The sequence below is a fragment of the Phyllostomus hastatus genome, unplaced genomic scaffold (assembly GCF_019186645.2).
Source record: "Phyllostomus hastatus isolate PE091 unplaced genomic scaffold, TTU_PhHast_1.1 phas_contig_86, whole genome shotgun sequence".
In the NCBI taxonomy this organism is placed as follows: Eukaryota; Metazoa; Chordata; class Mammalia; order Chiroptera; family Phyllostomidae; genus Phyllostomus; species Phyllostomus hastatus.
Genome location: NW_025333977.1, coordinates 9,018,936 through 9,041,173, shown reverse-complemented (window position 1 = coordinate 9,041,173; position 22,238 = coordinate 9,018,936). Strand labels below are relative to the sequence as shown.

General features: G+C 36.2%; 1 protein-coding gene across 12 annotated transcripts in view; it reads right to left on the bottom strand.

The window, feature by feature from the left end:
• Nucleotides 1–872: 872 nt before the first annotated feature.
• The window catches only part of MBNL1 (muscleblind like splicing regulator 1), a 190,213-nt gene continuing 168,847 nt past the window's right edge, over nt 873–22,238 (bottom strand). For 7 of the 12 annotated variants that reach the window (XM_045851110.1, XM_045851101.1, XM_045851108.1 and 4 more), the window contains 7 exons: nt 20,346–20,603; nt 19,137–19,190; nt 18,110–18,263; nt 10,827–10,862; nt 10,047–10,141; nt 7,049–7,123; nt 873–4,296 (listed from right to left, as the gene is read on the bottom strand). In XM_045851110.1, the coding sequence (XP_045707066.1) occupies nt 7,067–7,123; nt 10,047–10,141; nt 10,827–10,862; nt 18,110–18,263; nt 19,137–19,190; nt 20,346–20,603 (654 nt within the window). In that variant the 3' untranslated portion in view covers nt 873–4,296; nt 7,049–7,066. The remainder of the gene's footprint in view (nt 4,297–7,048; nt 7,124–10,046; nt 10,142–10,826; nt 10,863–18,109; nt 18,264–19,136; nt 19,191–20,345; nt 20,604–22,238) is intronic. The other 5 variants (XM_045851106.1, XM_045851103.1, XM_045851104.1 and 2 more) reach the window with 5 other exon arrangements.

Below are 22,238 nucleotides of genomic sequence, written 5' to 3'. Positions count from 1 at the left end.
GATAATTATCACTGGGGCAGCTGCTCTCCTTTTGACAAGCAGCGCCCTGGGTAGTTGGGTCTAGTCAGAATAACAGGCGTGTTCTATAGAACTCCACCAGCAACAGAATTGTGTTAATTATAAATATCACACTTGCATTTATTGCAAGAAGTTTAGAAGAAAACCATTGACCTGCCAAGGAGAATTTGCAGGCTTGACCAAATACCAAGTGGTACAGCCACAGAAAGTGCACTAAGTGATCAAATTAGCACAACGGAACTGGCTTCCACTGGCTATCTGTGGGAGCTGCAAACGCAAATCACATAGGAGGCAGGGCCTCAGTTCAACCAAATTTATAATTGTTCAAAAAATTCACAGACACACATACACTGAAGAGTAAGCTATATGACTTGGCTCACGTGTGTGTGTGTGTGTGTGTGTGTGTGTGTGTGAACTCTTCTCTGTGAATCAAGTGTCATCACTGTTTCTTGATTGAAATATTCTCTTAGGTTGCCTGATTTCCAGTGTTAGTCTCCTGGGGAAGTCAGGCAAATAAAATTTCTTTAATAGAAAGAGTTCCAGAGTAAGACAATTTATTTCCCCTTACAGTTTTCCCTCTATACCTAAAATCTTATCAAATAGAACTTAAGAGGTCAGGGTAGGGGAAGGCGAGACTTTTCAGACAATGACGGGCATCACGTGGCAATACATCAGGGTTCAGATTCTCACGCTGATTCTCGGTATCAAAAGACAGTCAGTGTCAAAGACAGTGAAGATCTTATTTGCAAAACTGGTTGATGAATTTTCATATCAATGTGTTTGTAATGACAGATACACATGCATACTTGAAAGGCGGAAAAATAATTTACTCTTCAATCTCAGATACACAAATATACTTAAGAAAGAGAAGTTTTATTAGGGCAATTTCACTTTATTTTTCCATACAGCAAAGTCAACTACTGCGGTAATAATAAAATAAGCATAAAACAAATTGCAGCCCAAGACAAAATACATAATTTTAAGCAACTACAAGCAGAAAGTAAGTTGTGATTACATAAGAGTAAAACCAAGCACATCTGTCCTGTCAGCAGATGAAAGCCGTAGGGTTGCGGATAAGTGCAACATTGTAACCAGCTGGAGTGAGGGCTGGCTACGCTAATTCATTAAACAAGTGCCTATGATCACATTTGCTTTTTTGAGTGCTTCTGAGTTGAAAATTAGAACCATGAAATTTAAACTGTGTTTTATTTTTTTCACCTGCTGAAAGAACAGGCTCCTACAGCAATTAAAAAACAATCACATAACAACTATAGCTACAGTGTGCTGTCTGGTTTGCCTGTTTATGGTTTAACTTTTGTGAAAGTCAATACTTGTTTTGAAGATTTGTGTGTGTGTGTGTGTGTGTGTGTGTGTGAGAACAATAAACCACTGAAATTGGCAGAAACTGATTTGAATAATAGATGTCTTTAGTATAGATCTTTCTCTCCTTTTTTTTGTTGTTGAAGTTTTAAACATGCAGTAGTTTTGAAAAATGTAAGGAATATTTAATCCATGATTTCACCTTAAATGGTTGAAGTACCTGCTATTTTTGGTAATGGTCTTCAGGCAGATTTGGCCTGATGGAGTTTTTGTCAGTCATGAGATCTCGGAAGGATGGCATATCTTTCCAGCTGAAAATATCCTGGCAAACTACAAGCTGTCCACAAAAAGCAAAGCAACATGTTTGAAGGGGTACGGAGTGCTAACTCGGTGCCACTTTTGCAAGCAATTTTGCTCAGTCTGTCATTTTATTAGCCTTAACAAAACTCCTTGTAATTATAGACGTTTTTATTCAAAATAAGATCTTACTATTATACAGGTTCTCTCTTTTGACTATATACAGAAGTGCAAAAAGTCAACCTTCTTTCTAGACGTTCCAACATGCTAAATTGCAGCATAATCAACCCTCAAGAGTTTGCACACTCGCTAGAATTCTCATTACGTAAACTTTGAGTATTTGGATTATCAACAAAAAGTCCCTTGTTCTATTTATTGATTATGCAGCTTATTTATAACAAGGCCTGATATTCAGGGATTTCAAAAATATTAAACAATACTTTAACATTTGAAATGGATACAGTAGAAAATAAATTTTATTCTAATATCTAGGATCTAGATCTTCTTATAATAACTAATTACAAACAAAATAAATCATCAAAATATTACTCAATTGTCTGCCAGGATTGTTGCGATAGCAACAACTTAACTTCTTACTTAGCAATGATTATATATTTATAAGATATCCATATAAAAGATCTTTGTTCTTTTAATGAAAACTAGACAAGAACTAACAATGACTGACATTCTTACACTTTAATATTAAATCAGTAAAATATAAATCATTTAGTTAACAATAATACGAATATTCAAATGACACTACATGTAATTCAAAACTGAGTATGTTATGAAGGAAAAACTACTTTAATTTTTTTTTGTATTTTGAAAAATTCATCGGTAAAATCTAATAAAACAATAGTCTATAAACTGAAATGGTATTCAATTGTTAATACAAAATGAAATCTAATAAGTGTAGGAAATGAAAAACTACATTTTAACAAGAAAAATAAGTAATATTCTATAATGTAACTAACTACAATAACATGTGAAGTCACCATTACTTTCTTAACACGATTGAAATTACATTGGTATGGGTTCCAACCCGTAATGTAATAATCTAAGGCTTTAATAGATGTACAGTACAATCAGTAAAATCAACACATCAGTCTTATATTAGAAAGCATCTCTCTCAAGCATAAAAACTTGCAGTAAACTTGGAAGTATGGAAAGTTCTATAACAGAACTTTCACTTCTCCCATTCCACACTATAACTACCAGTGACCTGGCCCCTACTTCAGCAATTTTTAGAACTGCTGAACAGAGCAAAAATATCCTTTACTAGCTGCAACATCCAAACCACAAAAAGGGAATTCCTTTGGATGAATCCATTCTTAAAAACTGAATGCACATCTATTTTTTTTTTAATTTTGTAAAAGGCTTTCTAAGGCTATAAGCAGTTAATCTGAACAAAACGAAAAACAAATCACATATAAAATTCACCCATGTATGTAACCCACCCAATTACTAGGTAAATGAAACATTTCCCATGTTCATATTTTGGTTTATCATGCATCGGATGACAGTGCTGCTCTCCTCTTTGTTTAGAGTCACTATTTTCAACGTGACTGTGATGAAGCATTTAAGCAAACGTGAAACCATTTTTGCAAAGCATTTATAGTCTTTTGACTTTGACAGAGCTATAAATAGAAGCAAAATAATTTCCTCAAACTTTTTTTTTGTTATCGTGTCTCAGAAATGGCATATCCCTTTTGAATAACATGTTATACAGTATAATATGCATAAATATTACACTACAATGCATTAAAATAATTTTATATATATCTATTACATATATCTCCAGTATGTGTGAGTTTATCTGTATTGAGAGAATTTGTGTTGTGCTGTCTATTGTTACTGTAGTTAAATTGGCCATTTCTGAGACAGCTTTGGTTTCCAAAAAAAAAAAAAAAGAATGGTGCCCTTTGACTGATTAGTACTAGCAAATAAGCAACAAAATGTGGCTCTCAAAACAATAACACTGAAGAAATAATACTCTAATTTGATGTACAGTCTATGGCACTTCATGAGAATCCTTAACAACATGGTACTTAAAGCCATGATGTGCTTTAAAAGATACACAGTTGTGGTTTTGCTTGGCACATTCATCTCTGTCAGATCCCTCCCTCACCACGTCTTACAATCTATTACATTAAAAATATTACTCTTAAACAAAAATGACTGTGCATGCACGCTCTCATCTATAATGGCAATTTTAAATACAAGGTGCACCTTTGTTATTTGTAAACCTTGAAAGAAATAAACTTATTTTTTAAAAAATTATATCTTGGTCTACAGACGTACCAATACATAATAGAATCATGGTTACACCATAGTCTGTATTTTCAAGATGGCATGGATATATAGGAAACTAATTAGGTATGCATATTTTAATGCATAACTCTGTGCTAGAAAAGAAAGACGATGTTGTTCTTTTAGACAGGTATATCACCTCAGCACAAATATCAATTAAATGTACAAAGTGTATAGGCAACAGTGTGCAGTGGATTTCCATGTTGTCTTTTCTTCTGGTTAACATGCAATACGTGGGTGTCTTGTGGCTGAGGGGTTTTTGTGTGAGTTGCTTGACGGTATATACAATATGGCTAATGACCTCGTCCTTTATTCTAACCAAGCACACTGTCCTTTCCTCTTTAGTATAATCTATAAGGGAAAAAAAGAGATAGTCTTTGTTACAACAGACAATATCTAAAAGCAGTTTCCAGTACATATTTAATATGACAATTGTTATTTCTTGATTTCAAAAGTGTAAACACATGCACGTATGTAGCTACATCTTCATATAAAAACAAACACCTCACAAGTACAAATGGATCTACATTTGTTTGTCACCTGTGTAAGAATAAAATGACATGCAGAGCTTAAGAACACTGTAGCCTCTGCTCAAACACTAAGCTAAAAGTGCAAAACGGATCTGCAGGATCACGGGGCATAACATCGCTGAGCTCCTTCCCACCACTATCATTGTGGGGCAGGATTTAAATGAACGTTACTTCTGCTCTAAAGCTGAGAGGTTTTAAGAGTAATGATTTGGTTTGCAAAATTAAAATCCACGCAACAAGCCCTATTAAACACAATTTTAAGATGGTCACTGACTTACAATAGCTTGACTTAAATTTTTTTGACTTTGCAGAAACAATAAGCACTCAGTAGAAACCAGCCAGACCAAGGTGTGACATCTGGCGGGTTAGGTGTACTAAATGTAGTTTCAACTTTTCAATGTTTTCAACCTATAATGGGTTTATCGGGACCTAACCCTGCAGGCTGAGGAACATCTGTATTTCGATGCTTGATGAGTACAGTATGCACTGCGGGGCGGAAGAAGAATGATACTTTAACTGTTTTGGATAATTGAAAATTTAGGATGATTTTTTCCAAAAGCCAAGAAAATCATTATTCTTTATGCTCCTGATGAGTTAAGGGTAAACAAATATCACCTTGTACTTGTAAGCAGTTCTGGTTTTTACATGAAATTTGTTGTTATCAGAGAATCTTTACATATTCAAAATACAACCTTGAGAATGAAAGAAACCACCACTTTGATGTACTCAAAACCAGTCTAAATACGGCAGCCCATGAAAATGACCAATCATTGTTGTATACACAGACTTTAAAAGCCTAAACTTCAATACGGACAAATCCACTAGTTTTCTAACTGTTGGACGTACATCCATGTGCTGTCATTTCTTTCAACTTGGATTATTGCTAAGAAGTAGTTACATATACACATCCACACCTACCCAACTGACTATAAAGGCTTAAAACATTTTTTAAACATGTCACAAGAACTCCTCTTACAAACCTACATAGGACAAAGTAACATGCTTATTCAAAAATGCGGCTCTTGTTCAGAATAATAAACCTCACGATCAGAACTACATGGACAGAGCTTTGAAGCAGATGGAGAAGTCGCGCTCTCCGTCATTTAATCCACGGCTGCAGCGTGCCTTTGGTAGTACTTCTGAGACACAGCCTATCGTTTCTTTCTTAAATGGCTCTCAGACTTTGCCACTCTCTTCTTCACGGGCTCGACCTTTGTCCTGCCCTCGCTGTGGGTGATTATCACGAGGGCCTCTGAACTGGTTCTCTGCCACCATCTCCTGACTCAGCAGTGTCCCTTCTCCTGGGAAGCCCAAAATCCTACTTTCTCTCTGTAACTACCTTCTTTGTCCAAATTTCCTTACTTTCTGGCTATTGGAGAGTGGCTCCTTTATCTTTGTTCCAAGGAAAACTTATTCAAACCTCTCTTATTTTAATACAGTGTGCCACAATTTACATCTCTGTTGCACTGTCTACTTGCCTTTATCTCACTGGCATGATGACTCACACACAGTAGCACCCACAAGTCTTTTGCGAGTGTGTTAATGAAGACACGTGAGTGAGAAGAAGCAACAGAGAATGATCACCCACCTTATTTACCAGATGCAGGTTTAAACATTGTGGCTCTTTTTAAATATAAAAATAATTGCTGACATACTTCTGAGCATATAGATAACTTAGATGCATGGGTACTGAATAAAATACATCCACTGAAAGTGAAAAATAGCCACCTTTGCAAGTGTGGAAATCAATGTGTCTGAAGGCAGGCCACAAGATTTTCAAGCCATTTTTGAACAATGGCAACATTTTCAAAAGTATAAGATCCTCCAAGGTAGTATTTCAAAGTTCATTTAGATGTGCATATGTGTATGTATACATATGTGTGTGTGTGTATATATTTAAAGGCATACTCTATATTCTAATGATCCTGTGTGGTGAAACATGGAGGGAAGTAGGTACATGTCCTCATTTAAGATTTGGGGAAGAAATAAATAAATAAATAATAACATAAAAATGAAATAAATGAGGATGTACAAAATGGATCCGCAAACTACTGCCTCTGAGCCAAATCCAGCCTGCTGTCTATTTTTGCAAACAAAGTTTTCCTGGGACACGGCCGCACCCTTTAGCTTGGAACTGCTCCAGGCTGCTTCCCTGCGGCAGCGGCGGAGCTGAGGGCTGGGGCGGAAAGGGCTGGCGGCAGGGACCTTGCGGCGTACACGGCCGAAACTACCCACTACCCGGTCTTTCAAGCACAAGTTTGCCAGCCCCTGATCTACGCCTTCTGTCTAAATTTAAGTCATTTTTTTCTTCATACTTGTGCTGATTTCTAACATGAAATACAGACAAAATTTATTTTCCCTAGGTATTATGTATATTTAAGTGATACTAATATATTTATTACAAATTTGATAAAATTTGATAAAATTCCTCACAACCCACCTAAGGAAAAAAAAATATGAATTCTACACAAGTATTTTCTCTAAAATTTTGCAAAAAAAATTCCTAAAATGCATTACACAATTATCTTAAAAACCACCACAAATATACGCTATGTATTATACAATAAACTTACTGTTTAGTGATGAAAGTTCTACATCTGGGTAACATACTTGTGGCTAGTCAGATGTTCGGCAGATATTATGGGTATCTAGCAAATAAAAAATTATTTAATGAATGATCCATGCAAGCAAGCCAACAACAAGAGATGAAAACATTTTAATATTAAAATTTTTAAGGAAAGTGAAATTCAGCTGTGAGGTGATAGTTCTTTATCTGGTCAATGTAACAGTAAGTTAATGTAAACTTAATGCCAAAGTAGCAACTCGTTTTTTAAAAAACTTGGTGTTAAACGCTATTCTATAAATGTTACTGGACTTTAAGAAGAGAAGTAAAACTACCAAAAATTCATGCAGAGCAGTCATTGAAAGAAGCCCTGTTTGTTGGCCTACACACGCACGCACACACAGGGACCACCGTGGTTTCAGGTTCCCGGTAACCCAGGAATCAAAGTAGGAAATGTCTGGCCTACTATTGTGCAACCAATTTCTAACATATTTGTGTGTGACTTATGGTGTCTAGCTTTTTCTTTTCCAATTTAAAACACCAGGGACGAATCATAGAGGAGTCTTTCAAAAGAACTGGGTAAGAGCATAAATTTACATCAAAACCTATTTCTCCATCCCGATGGCACATTTTTTTTTTTTGTATTTTAAATGGGCAAGAGAATTTTTAAAAACTTGAGAGAAAATACAATAAGAAATCAATATAGAGGTGACTTATTTCAACAGTTCCCAAAGCCAAGAACTCCCACCATGTAGCCTGCCTCTCCTCCACACCGGAATATGCCTGCCAACCCAGCCGAGGCAGTGCAGCGGACTGAGACTCTGGGAGGGCTGAAAGCACAGGCCTCACACTGGTGATCCATTTCCTACTGTGTAACCTTGAGCAAAAGCACTTAATTACCCTCTACTGAAGTCCCTTTATCTATAAAATGGCGCTCGTCCCATTTCGGCAAATTTGATGGGAGCACAGTGAGATCACATACAGGAAATCCTTGTCGTCATCGTCGTTGTTTCGGTTTAGATGTCTTAGGCTAAATGCAACATATCACAATCCACAGTCTGGTGTGTAAATTAATATGTCTCTACTTTATTTCCATTTCTCAGCGGACATCTTTACACAATTGTACAGCATTGGCAAATGGCACGAAAATGTGCTCCAAGCATAATGAAGCTTCTCATACCATTTTTCCTGCTGCTGCAGGACAGGATGTGGCACCCAACAGTGTAGAAGCATCAAGGATGGGGCTGTCGAAACATACCAAGGACCTTCAACACCAATCGATGCAGATGAAGGGCCAGCTATAAACTTCTGCATGCATGCAGGCTGCATTTTGTGGCATCAGCTATTTCCAGCATCGCTAATGTACTGTAGGCATATACATATGTATGTATATGTAGATATAATATATGTGTGTATATATATATCCATTTCCTTTTCTTTCTTTTGGTTGTAAAACAGTATGAAGACCCAAGATTATGCATGAAATGGTCACAGCACAATGCAAAAAGTAAAGTGTCCCCTACAACCCAGGTGGCCAAGGGCATGTCGAAATTTGCTTTGCTATAGTTCTGCTTACACCAGCAATTCTACAGTCATACATGGTACACACAGGAGAATTCAGCATCATTGATCTACACCATAAATGGATTGCCTTGAATCCATTAAGAAATTTCTGCCATAGGTTACTTACTAACATGCTACATATGCACAATCTAGCAGTCTTGTAAATGAGTCTGATGGGTTAGCATGAATCCAGAGCTATTTTGACGAGCTTCCGTAAAACTAACGATCTTTGGCAAGTAATGTTTAAGATATATCCATTTTGGTTTACTGTCCCTGAAAGTTTTTAATGGCCATGCTAACAGCCTAGAGGTCTTCGACAGTACACAGTGTGTTACTGAAACGAGGGCGGCTATTTCTCAGAGCAATAACTGCACATTCAAAAGGCACATAATTGGTCTTCTCTTCCCAAAGGGCAACAGGTTGATTCCCATCTGATTCTGATTCTTTTAAGATCCACTTGGCTATGTTTAACCTTAAGTCTGTGGGTTATCTGAAATCTGATTTGGCTCTCAATTTTTTTCATATTTTATTACCTCTATTGAACTTTGCTTTCATAACAAACATACTGGTAAAAAACTACTTCATATAAGTTTGACTTTAATTCAACCAATATTCTTTAGAACATAATTGTAAATAGGATCAGAAAATGCTCATTGAATCTATGTCAATTTTTCAATTTTAAATATTTCAATAATCATTTTCTTTTAAATAGTCATTCTCATATATCACAAAATTTAAATTTCTGAATCAAACTACTTTTACTTAAAAGTAACCTGTATAATCGTTATGTTATAAACTTGTATGGAACACAGAATTGATTTTTTTTCCTTCATAACTCCCTAACATTTACGCTGGGCATATATATATGAAGGGGTTTTTGTTCACTTAAAGCACTAAGAACCAAACTTAAACACAAACTGAATCTATTTTGAATATGTAATTGGCTTAGCAAAGAAAACTATCACAAATTTATAACAAGCTCTATTTACAAGAGTGGTCTTTTGTGGCATATGTTTCACATTTAAATATTGCATTTTTTATTAAGAATTTAGGCAAGAACTGAGAAATTGTATATACCAGATACTTATAATATAAAAACCTTTAAATTAAACCTACATTTTTGATCTGTCAAATTACCTACATGATTGGTTGAGACCAAATGAGAATTGCTTGTGTAAATATCATTTTAGTAGCTTTAGAAATGGAGCTGCGATAACTTCGGAGCACTTATAAATGGCAAAAAAGCATTCTGCTGCTCGTCATAGAGAGAATGTGTAGGCCAACAAGAGGAATCTTTGAAACCCCATGCTATTAAAGCACCCACCACAGCCCTCACGTACACACGGGTCCCACTGACCTCAATGGGAACGCCACGTGCGTAAGGGCTGTCGGATTGAGCCCTATGAGAGTTGATTTTTAAGAAACAAAGCTGTAAATTAGCAAACCTGGTTGGCTGTGGCTGTTGCAGCGAAGGGAACACTTGTGGCAGATGTTGTTGCTGCGGACACAGTGGCTGGCGTAGCACCGTGCACCATGGGAACTTTCGGAGGGAAAATCATATAAGCAAACACACAGAAGAGTGTAGCAATATGGAAACCATGGCAACATGGAGGAGATAATTGGGCATGGTATTTATCACAGCAAGAAGCCATGTGACGGGACATCATCACCAGCGAGTGACATGCAATCACAGCGCAAAGCAGGACAACATTCCAAGGAGAGAAGGGGAAGGGGGACGAAAGAGAAAAAAAAGGGGAAAAAAAGCTTGTTACCATCAAATCAAGAAAATTGACACAAACAGGCTTAATTTGCTAAGTTAAAAACAAGAATTTTATATAGTGCTTTATAGTCAGACATTAAAAATCTAAGTCAAAACACAGATATTTACTTCACATAATAGTTAACTGTTTGCATGAAAGTAATTTTTCTTATTTACTATTATAAAAATATACAATATATTACTTTAATGAGATAGATTTTTTTACACACCAGAACTCATAGTCCAATCAAAATCCACCAAAGGCGACTAAAGGAAAAGTTGTGTGTAAAGAAAACATTTATGTGCGTCCATGTCAATTAAATAGAAAATGGCATTTAATTGACAGGTGTTAGTACAAGGAAATGGACTTGCCCAATAGATGTAAGTTAAACTTAGCAGTGGATTTTGAGGGGCTGTGAGGTGCACCATAGGTTTAAGATAATCAAGAAACAAAGCTGGCACCTACCAACACTTGTAGCGGGTGTCATGCACAATATTGAGCCTGCCCATCATGCATTGCAACAGGAAGGTGGATTTGAAAAGGGAAAAGAATTAAAACATCCCATCACACGTGTAATTAGGAAATTCATTTGAACAAAGAAGAAAAATTGTTATTATGGGAACAGTGGCATGTAACTGTCAGCACAATCAAATCATACAATAGCACAGTGATCAATTAGAACTAGTCTCGAGTGAAGAATAAAAGCCAGTTCAACTGTGTGCTGGTACACTATGTTTCTCCTAATGGTTGCCTCTAAATAAAAGCACTTTGGAAAAAATTTCAACCTACTTAATTCTTCCAAAAATAATACTGCAATCCATTTTGTTTTAACCTGCTTACTAAGCCACCTTGCAACACTGCCGTTTCTGACTTGAACACAGGAATGCCTTAATGTTTTCTTGATATTGAGCACAAGTTAAATAATTAGAAATGTTATTATTAAAATACTAAACAATTCAATGCACAAAACTGACTTAGTAATCTAAGAAAACCAAAACATTCATTTTTCATTCTTCTGGTCTGATTTTCCTGTTCACTATAGCAGCAACCACACAGACATGGAAGAGGTTGTGATCCACACAGCAATTTTATTTGGAGGGACACCAAGCAATAAATTATGTATAACGAGAAAGTGAAACTTCTGCACTGCTTTAGCTTGGAATTAAAATGTAGGAAGAATATTTAGAGGCCATATACTTTTTCATATATTTTGAATTGGTTTACTTAGTAGGTATTTGGGAAAACAGACTAGTTTCATTGCTGGTTTGGACCCTCAAGACTTCCTAGAGTAGCAAATATTATATAAAATTTCACACACAAAAAATCAGTAATTAGACTTTAATACAAACCCTGAATGGGAGATAATGAAAATACATATATTACATATGTGGTGTTAGCATTGATGCTCACAATTGTTTGACCATGATGCTAAGTTAATTATATACATGTATTTTTTCCCTGTTCTCTTTGACAAATAAACAATTTGAAAAATCTAATTTATTTTACCAAGTACAGGGCACTTTCCTGCATGCAGAACCATTGTTCTTTCTTGAAGATTATTTTAGACTTCTAGATTTTAAAATTTCCAATGATTTTATACTTCTATCTAAAACTTGGCACGTCCTATTTGCATACTAGCAGCAACTGGGATGAACACTTGTTAGACAATGTCTGCCAATTGAACCTTGTCAGAGATAGCCCTACGGAACAAAGCTGCCATTGAGAGCCACGGATTACTCAACTGGCAACCCTGGAACAGCTGCCATTGGTCTGTTATCCAATGAGACTGTGGGCACAATGAACAGTGATTAAACTTGGTAATGAAGCTAAGGAGGCATCCTCTCAGGTGGAGTACTGTAACAGTGATAGGCATTATTTAAGACACTTGAAGATCCCTCTCATTTGCTGCAACTACTGAGTCGAAGACTTGGGAAAGACAACAAAAACAAACCAGCAATAACAAAGACGTTGATTTGGAACAGGAGAGCAAGCAAAATTTAATACTGTAATATTGGGTCTAGATCCTGTGAAATCATTATCCTTTGATGGGAGGGCAAGAGGATGAAAAGACAAATGAAAAAGAAAAATGTGGTATTTTCAGAATATTAAAGCCTGTTTAAATATTGTACGGGCTGTATGTTTTAAATTTATTATTTATTATTATGCTGCAATTTGCCTATTATATTTCACCCCATGCATAATTAGCCTGTCCATGATGAAAATGAGTTCACCTCACCCTATCTCTCTAAAACCCTGAAGATTTTATAACTTGAATTTTAGTTTGAGTTACCTTCCTCATTACCATTATAACCAATGCACACAGTTTTGAGAGGGATTTGCAGCAAATAAATATAAGGCAGCAATAAAAATACTAGCTAGGGTGCAATAACTCACAAATATGAAAACATAATGCTGTAGGACCCACTTACCAAAAATAAAAATCACTTTTGAAATGACCATAATATCCATCTTAACATCATATTGTTTGATTTATGAATATAGATGTGCAAATAGCCAATTAAAGTTCTTTTCCTCAATTTTCAGCACAAGGCCAAATTTAAGCAAATGTATTTCTCAATTTCAGATTTCCCTACTAAGATTTGCTTTTCTATTTGCATAGAAAAATGTGTTTCTGATGAATGTATTATTTTAATTACATTCGACTCTTAAAATTAAGATTTTAATCAATCTGTATGAAGATATACAAAAAACAACTAGGAAGAAATTTTACAAATGAAATGTACCCATAGTTAAAATTATTTCAAGGAGAAGACAAATAGAAGATAGAAAAATAATTATAATGCATATTTGGTTGGAGGTTTGAATTTAGATGTGATAACTAAAATTTATTTAGGTATATTAGGATAAAAAGTATAAAGCTGATTTAAGGTCTTCTAAAAATAATTTATATCATCTAGGATTAAAAGTTCATAATAAATTGAACTATTTTCAAAATTTATATTCAAAGAGCCACAGTGTTATATAATTTATCCCTGTTTCTATTCAATCTATTGTATTCTACTCTATTGAGCTATTAAATTCAAGAAATAATAAATAAAACTTAGTGCTTACTATGTTTCAGCTATTATTCTAAACACTTAGACCTGCTGGTAAAACTGCTTTAAGAGTATGTGCTATCATATTATGTTTAAGACTCATTTAAGCATAACCCTATAACGCAATGAACATTATTACCTGGCGGAGTTGCAATGAGGGCCGACGCCTACACTGACTGAGGGCAATATGCTTGCAGAAGAAAGCAGAGGTGGGCTTCTGAGTGTGGCAGGTAGGACAAAACGGTGAGGGAGAGCAGAGAGAACAATTCCTCCCGACTCCGGGGAGGAGGGCAGTCTGCAGGGTCCATGAGCATGCAGGCATATGCAGCTTGTTCTCTCGCAACAGCCCCGTAGGCAGCAGGCTTTCAAGGGAATGGGCTGCTTATGGGTCCGGGCCACTTAGGTAAGAAGGGTGGGTGGGCACAAGGCAGACGTAGAACCCCCGGAGTACCTGCCTTCAAGAAATCTTGGAAGTATGGACAGTGACTACATTAGCAGTGACAGGTGGTGGCTGAAGATGAAAGAATGGGTCACCTGAGATTACTGGAAGGTGGATGGGGTCCTGGGGTCCCAGTGACACCTAATATTTCTATCAAACACAATGAGATTAGTCTTTAGAGTGGAGTGGGACTTAAGATAAACTCAGGAGTATATCTGATATAAGTAAAAGTATTTCTTAGGCACCTTATTTTGGGGAGTGCAATTCATACCTACAACAAAAGTAGGCCCTGGATTGTGCTCAATCTGTGCAAGTAATAAATTTAGTCTTGAAGGGTAAAGGTACAAAAATTTAGTTTCTATCTAAAATTAAAAAAAAAAACAACTTCCAGGCAAACTTAAGCTAATCCTTATTTTTATCTTCAAATGAGATGGAGGGTGTGAAGCACTAGTAGGTCTAGTTTTATTAATTCCATTCTCCCAAATTCTTATTTAGGTCTTCATGAAGAGAGCTGGCAGATTGTGAGGGCTAACCCAAGTTCACCTGACCTGAGTTCAAATTCTATCTAAACCTCACACTCCGTGTAATTTGCAGCCAATCATTGGACCTCTCTAGGCCCAAAATGACTCTTTGGTAAAATGGTAATACTAACGCCAACCTTTCGGGGTTGTTGCGAGAAAAAATAAGATATTCTTATAGAAAACACCTACTGCAGCATGGCATGAAGCACACCCTCAATAAGAGGTAGCTCTTTTGAATAAAATGTGTGAAACAAGTTAGCCTAGGCAATAGGGAATTGTGGGACTTAGACCTAGAGAGCATGCACACTTTCTAAAGAATTTACATTTTGTTTTTATGTATACATTTTTAGACAAATATTTCTGGATTCTAGATTTAGTTGATCTTAAGTTAGCAATCCCTAGTGTAAATACTGGTACATGATGTGACATACAATAAATATTTGTTGACTGAATAGACTGATGGATAGACTGATGGATAAATGGGTAGGTTTGCCGATGGATGGGTAGATGGAAAATAGGCAAGAATAAAGGAGGGAAGAATAGAAGGGAGGTAGTGAAGGATGGATAGATAGATAGATAGATAGACAGATAGACAGACAGATAGAAAGATGGATGGTAAAATGGATGGATGGATGGATGGATGGATGGATGGATGGATGGATGATGGATAGAGATGAGTAGATGCCTTATAACTCCAATTTTGTTCCTAAACATTATGGTATATACTAGATTTTCTTAAACTAGCTGGCTGGCTCGCCACTGAACCATCATCACCTTTTGTCAGCAAGCTAGTCTGCATACACAGTCACCTGCTCTAAGGATTTAGACAAGCACACTTCACTACAACTTCAGTGTCATAGGCCTTCATAGCCTTTAAGTTATTACAGAGCTCTAAAACTCTAAGCCACAAAAAAAAAATAAATGATTTCTCTTTCTTCTTAATTTCAATAAATACTTCAGAATATACCTTCCAAATTATTATACTGTGGTCAGATGGGATGCTTTGATCATACAATTCTTCTGTGTGCCTGCAGAACAACCTAGACTTTGGAAAACAAACTTACTTTTCTTCCAGGTATCACATATGAGATTACACATGGATTTTCTTTCTTAAAGCGTATTTCAAAAATACTAGGTTGGTTGAAAAAATTTAGAAATTGAGAGATTCCACATATAAACACCCAAATGCCCACAGTATCTAGAAAAAAAATTATAATATGTAGCAACATGGGACATCAGGGCCATCACATCAGGTTGTGCAGAGGTTTGCACAGCCACCCTGTGTTCACATAGACTATGATGTAAATGGAGCCATAGGCGTGCAGTGCACAGCAGGTACAACCTGCCAGGCAGGTACTCCTCTGGGCAATGAAAGCCTCAGTCTGAACTTTGACCATCTCTGTTGGATTGGGCCTGTGCCCTCCAGGGCCCCTCAGGCCTCAAAGCCCCCAGTTGTTCTCTGGCTTGGCTTATGGATGTTTCCTGCCTGGCCCCGGAGTTTCTATCCTCTGCATTAGGTCTGTTTGCTTTCTGGCTATCTGACCAGAAGGTTTGGCAGAAGTAGAGGCGGGCTATCCATTTTAATGTTTCACTGTCATCGGGCTGATTCTTGCGCACACAGGCACATATTACAAATAACAGAAGTATTTTTAAAGAATGATGTAGGCACTACCAATTCTGATAGTGTTGCTAATAAAGGTTAACCAGCAGCTTAAGTCCTTTAAAACAGGGATACAAATAGTGTTGTTATTATTATTACATTACATTGCAATCATTTCATATCATATTGATGATAAATATCAAGAAAGAATATCTCTGATGCAAAATTCATAAAAAATGCAAATGCATCTTAAATTTTTCAGCATATTTCAATACATTGTGGCAGATTTTATTTAAATTGATAATGCTAAGTTTCTAGAATAGAGGGATAAGCATGGTTCTGATTTAAGAATGTGCTTACTGTTTTTCCCTGACTTGACCCTTACCGAGTACCTTTTGCTTCCCTACCCTCTAAGCCATTCTAGGAAAAGCCTATTGTCATAAATAAGGGTCATCATACAATTAACGGTTATACTTATCTAGAAAACTACTTAGTCATCTGAAGATGTTGTTGGAGAAAATGCAAAATCCATTTAATAATACAGATTGTTTTAGGTTTCTTTAAATAATACATGGAAGAAGTTCGATTTGTTTTTATTTTTAGAATTTTAAATGGGTAAACTTCATTTCTAACAGGAATGTTTTAGTCAATGAAATAAACTGATAACATAATTTTAAAATTCTTCAAAGAGATTATAGCAGCTACCTATAATTCCCTGAAACTTTGTCTAGTGATCTGACTATAGAAAACAAATTGATGGATCATTTGTTAGAGACAGCATAAATTTAGGGCATGGCAATTTTTACACGAGCAAAAATAAATAATTTCTCAAAATGTCTGGAAAACTATGTTGAAGGAAAAGTTTTAATATTATAAAACATAAGAGAAATGTGATTTTTATCTCAGAATGCAAAAAGCATCCTACAGATCTAAATGATTTTATTTTCACTTGAAAATGAACAAACTTCAATTTGATAGATGCTATTTCATGAGCACAAACATCATTTACCACGGTGTATAGAGCATATTTCAATTACCATTGAATATTACTACATACTCTATATATGGATGACCAGTTTCCAAAGATGTACTGAATAAAAAGTTGTGCTTAGCAGTGAAACTAATGTGAATATAATTTATTCTTTTTTAATTATTCAAAAATAAATTATCACATTCCCTCATAGCATTATGAACCTAATGCACTATCAATAATATAAATATACTAATGGGTCTGCATCTTTGAAACACCTAGTCAAAAATGTATTAACCTGACTAAAAAATAAAAATTATTTTATTAGAGAAGTCTCCAAAATCACAGTAATATTTTTTAAAGAAAGGTAAAGAAGAAATGGTCTTAGTCTCTGGTTAGCTGAATTTCAGATTATAAGAAGTTTAACATGTATTTTCTGAAGTTAATGAAGAGCAAGTTAAAATAAATCCAGGTAATTAAGTGACTGGTTATAGTTTATGTTTTTAAATTTCACATCCTTGTGACAGTTCTGGAGTATGTTTATGTGACTAAGTGGAAATCCACTGAGACCACAAATGTATGACTCAATATTACATGTCAACGCCACTGGGCACTGACGGCTACTTCAATATTAGCTTAGGGGCCATGATGATTTTAAGCAAGGCACTGACTGGTACTGATGGGAGCACTTTTAAGAGCTCTAGCACAGAGTCAGTTTTTTATTCTCCACCTTGAAAGCAAAAAGGCTGAAAAATAAAAATCAAAATCGGTGTCATTTCAAATAATTCGAATTAACTCTCTGCAATCACGGAGGCAAAGGGGTCTTACAGCAGGACAGTGTCATAAAGTAGCTCGACAGACATACAACAGTTTTGAGTAAAGAAGAAAAAAGAGAACTACATTTCAACTCCAAATTACACAGACAAAAAGAAATACATACAACATCACTGATCTTTCATCCGTGTGTCATTAAGCTAAAATTCTTAGTTTTTAGGGAAAACCACGTGAGATCACCCCAGGTAAATTTTCGCTGTTGACCCTCTTACCTTCCTCCTTATTCACGGCTAACCACAAACTGGGGGCACGGCTGGTTACCTACTCTACCGGGAGGGCTGTGGGCTCATGTTCGACTCACTCACTAACCAACGCGCGAACCCCTTACCTGGTGGGAGAAACGCTGTATGCTGTTGTAACTGCATGTTGGCTAGAGCCTGTTGGTACTGGAAGATACCAGTGTTAAAGACTGCGGTGGCACCGTTGGTTTTTTCAAGAGCAGGCCTCTTTGGTAATGGGGGAAGTACAGCTTGAGGAATTCCCTGTTTAGTGAACGAGTATAAAAAACAAATACCAGTAAAAAGAGAAAAAGAAAAAAGAAAAATCAGTTGAAGGCTAACATTGTTAGGAAGCATGAGCAAGCAGGCAGCAGAGCACTTAACTACCAAGAAGGGAAAAATCCAATATGCAAAAAAATTTTAAAACAAAGGCAAGATAAAAGCTTTAAAGGAAGCATTATTTTTGACCAAAAAAAAAAAAAACCCAAAAAACAAAAAACCCACTAGTATATGAGCACATGTTATAATGTGTTAAAATGTTTTAAGTCCCATAATGCTTCAGGCTTTCTCTGAGAAGCCACTGACTTGGGAAAAGAAGAAAAGCTGCACTGTGAGCTCCATGAGGATTGACAAGTATAAGCAATGTTAATAGTTAATTGTACAGAGTGAATGAAACAGGTAAAATAAAAACTAATCCCACTCGGCTCCTCCCCCCAGCTCTACCTAGACATGCAAATGTCCCAGAGCATGCAAGTTTTTTTTTTCTTGAACACTGAACTATAAATATTAAAAAGTAAATAATTCTATCACTAAAGCCATGCTAACCAAATAGGTACATAAATATACAGTCAAAATACATTTTTAATGTCCTTGAAGTATTTCATTAGAACGTTCTACAATGTAGTTAAACTGAATGTGGGCTGCTGGGCTTTCAGAATCTTTCATTGTATGATATCCATCCAGGTACTTAAATTATAGTCTTTCCACTAATTTTGTCAGGAAACCACACTCAGTTTTTCATTGTACTTTGCAACTTTATAACAGAAAAAGGAATATATACTTTAAAATCGATTAAAAAAAAAACTTGTATCTACAACAAAGCTACATGCCAAGCTAAAAGGTGAAAGGTCATAGTACCAGGTCAAAGGTTGCCTCGAGGGGTCGCTTCAGTGATTTGACAGCCGACTGAGTCTTAATTAGCAGGCAGCGAGCACATGATGGCAATGGGCCAGTGGGGTTCAAGCGCATTAACATAAACAGCAAGCAGAGGTGCATCATGGGGGCAGCAGTGCATTTTTGGGTAGGTGAGAAAAAACAAATAAAAAAACAAATCATCGGAATGCCATATACAACGAATAACAAGACTAAGCATGCACAATAAAGGCACTACTGAGTTGTTATTGGGAGGATAACTCCTCTTTGTAGTTAATTACAAACAAGATACTCTAACAGAAAAAAAAAGAGTGAAAAGGAAGAGAGGAGGAGAGAGTCAGCCTTCTGTATTTTTGCTCAAGTATCCATAAACAAACACAGAAAAGACCTCTCTCGTGATTATTGTACTGTGCTACAAAATACCACACAGTGCTTTTTTATGACTAATTCAATGGTCAAGTCATAGTCATATCTTTATGTAAAAAAGGGGACAGCATTAAAACAGCTAGGCAAAGAACAAAGAATGGGCTCATTAAGATCAGCTACTAGATCACATTAAAATTTACCTTCAGACTATAGTGTAGGATCTACTCCAAATGATCCCATTTCTAACTCCTTGAGCACTGCTTTCTCCTTTCCAGATAATGGCATAGTCAGGCATTTCTCACTTTACAATTTTGTTTATGCCACGACAGTATTTAAACCGATCTAGATAGTGTACCATTCAAAATCTTGTAGCTAATTCTAAAAACAGTTATGTTGAAGCAATTCTCCTAAGTAGTGTCAGCTTATGCTACTGTAAAAAGCAAGATATATGTAGAGAGGAGTCTCAGTGTGTGGAAGAGCATACCACGGCTGAGGAGATGGCACACAGAAATAAGAGCACCGAGAATGGCAATATGGTTAAACTGAAAGGGAGACAGGTGTTCCTTACAGAGTAGAAGTTTCAGAAACCCTACATCCAGAATAAGACAGAGTATTAAGAGTTAGGCCAAAGGTATAGAAGCAATGTGAACCATCTGAGGAGTTACCCTCACTTTTGGGAACAGTAACTTCATTATGCATTGTCTGGGATACCTGAACAAACATATATTCAGCCAAAAAAAAAACAAAACAAGTTAATAAATGAAGAGCCTGTAGTCAGATATATTTGTTCACTTTGCTCACAAGGAGCGAGCTGACGTGTCTACTCACCATGGCAGCTGCGGTGGCTGCAGCCTGTGCTGCTGCAGCCTGGTTGACCTGGTATTGGGCAGCCTTGATCTTGGCTTGCAGATGTGCGGGAGGATGGAAGTATTTGCACTTTTCCCGAGAGCATCTCCCTTTGATGTAATCCATACACACGGTGACTGTGTTGTCATTGGTGTCAATCATTGTGCTGTCAGCAGGGTGAGCAAACCGACAATCGTTTTCTCCTCTGTTGCAATTGCCACGCTGGTACTCTCGACACACCTGCAAGGTCATTAAGTGCATGGGGGTCAGTCAAAGTGGGCAAGTAGAAACTTTCTGAAGATTTTCACTTAAAGTGCAAGACTGGTGAAAGAAGGCCATGGAGGAAAAGGGGAACGATATTTTGCAAACAAAGCACAAAATATCTTGGAAAATTCCTACTTTGATATACAAGTTATTACCAATTTCAGTAAAATGTCCGTGAGCAAGAAAATGCCCTGATGCTACTAATTGTGTTAAATTTCTAATATAAGATAGGTGGATATATTTGTCAATTACAAATATAGGGAATTTAAGGAAAAAAGTAGTACATTACAGTAAAGAAATCTGGCAGACATCACTTTAAACAAGTGATCCAGGTTAACATTACCGGCAACAAGATAGTCCTGTACCTATGTTTATGATGCACCGGAAAAAGGGCACAGCATCGCTTGAGTGACATGGCTGCTGAGAATGCTTAACCTGAATTTAATCGTGAGGAAACACCAGACAAACTGAAATGGAAGGATGTTTTCCAAACTAACTGATCAGTACTCTTCTGAAGGGGCAAGGTCATGAAGGACACAGAAAGGCTGAGGCAGTCCCTGTCACGGGTTTGACAGCTCTGGAGTCAGGGAAGGAAGCTGATAAGACACATGATGAAATTTGATTAAGCCCTGTCAATTGGTTAAGAGCAGCATATCAGTGCTAATTTTCTGGTTTTGTAAATGACCCTGGTTATATAAGATGTTAATATTTAGGTAAATTGGGTGAGAAATATGCAGCAACTTTTTGTTCTGTTTTTTGTGCTAATCTGAAATTATTTCTAAGTAAAAGCATAAAAAGTAAAATTTAATAGCTTTTTAGTAAAATGTTTCCAGGAGCTGTTTTGGGGATTTTTTTTTTTTTTATCATTACAAATTTACTTGGTAGTTATATAAAGCAGATGGAAAATGATTAGTTTTTGTTATTGTGAATTTGTTTTATGGCTATTAATTTTGCCATGTGAACATGGAGGAAAGTGAAAATGGGTTATTTTGCATTAATTTGCTCAATTTTTGACTCTTACTGTTAAAGTTTGTCATGGTGCCTGCTTCTATCAGGTTTCCAAAACAGTCTTCATTTGGGATAGTTTGACCTTTCTACCACAAGAGGGCCACCTAAAACACACATTGTTCTTTTGATATTTTTCCTGTTGCTACTTCAGGCTACAATGAAACAGTTTTATTTTTCACTCTTTTCACCTACTGGGCAAATGATGACCCCAAGCACTTTATCTATCAGTAAGAAAGAGAATTGGGAATACTTTTACTATCAAAAAAGCAAAGGTTTCCTTGGATCTGCATACATAAAATGATCACATTTAATTCTAGATCTTCCCCCATTATATTCATATCCCATTATTGAAGAAAGCACTTCCTTTAAAAAGGACTGTATAGTTTGCATCATGCTCCTTCTTAAAAAAGAACACTATAATGACATCTTGTACTATTTGGAAATCTCAAACTAGCTAACAATGGGCCAACTCTGTTCACCATCTCATTCAATTTGTTTAACTTAAAAATATTTATTGAATAACTACTATTATGTGCCAGTCACTCAGAGATATCAAGCTTACAAAAATGACTTGGGAAGTTACAAATGACCCTGTTTTAATCC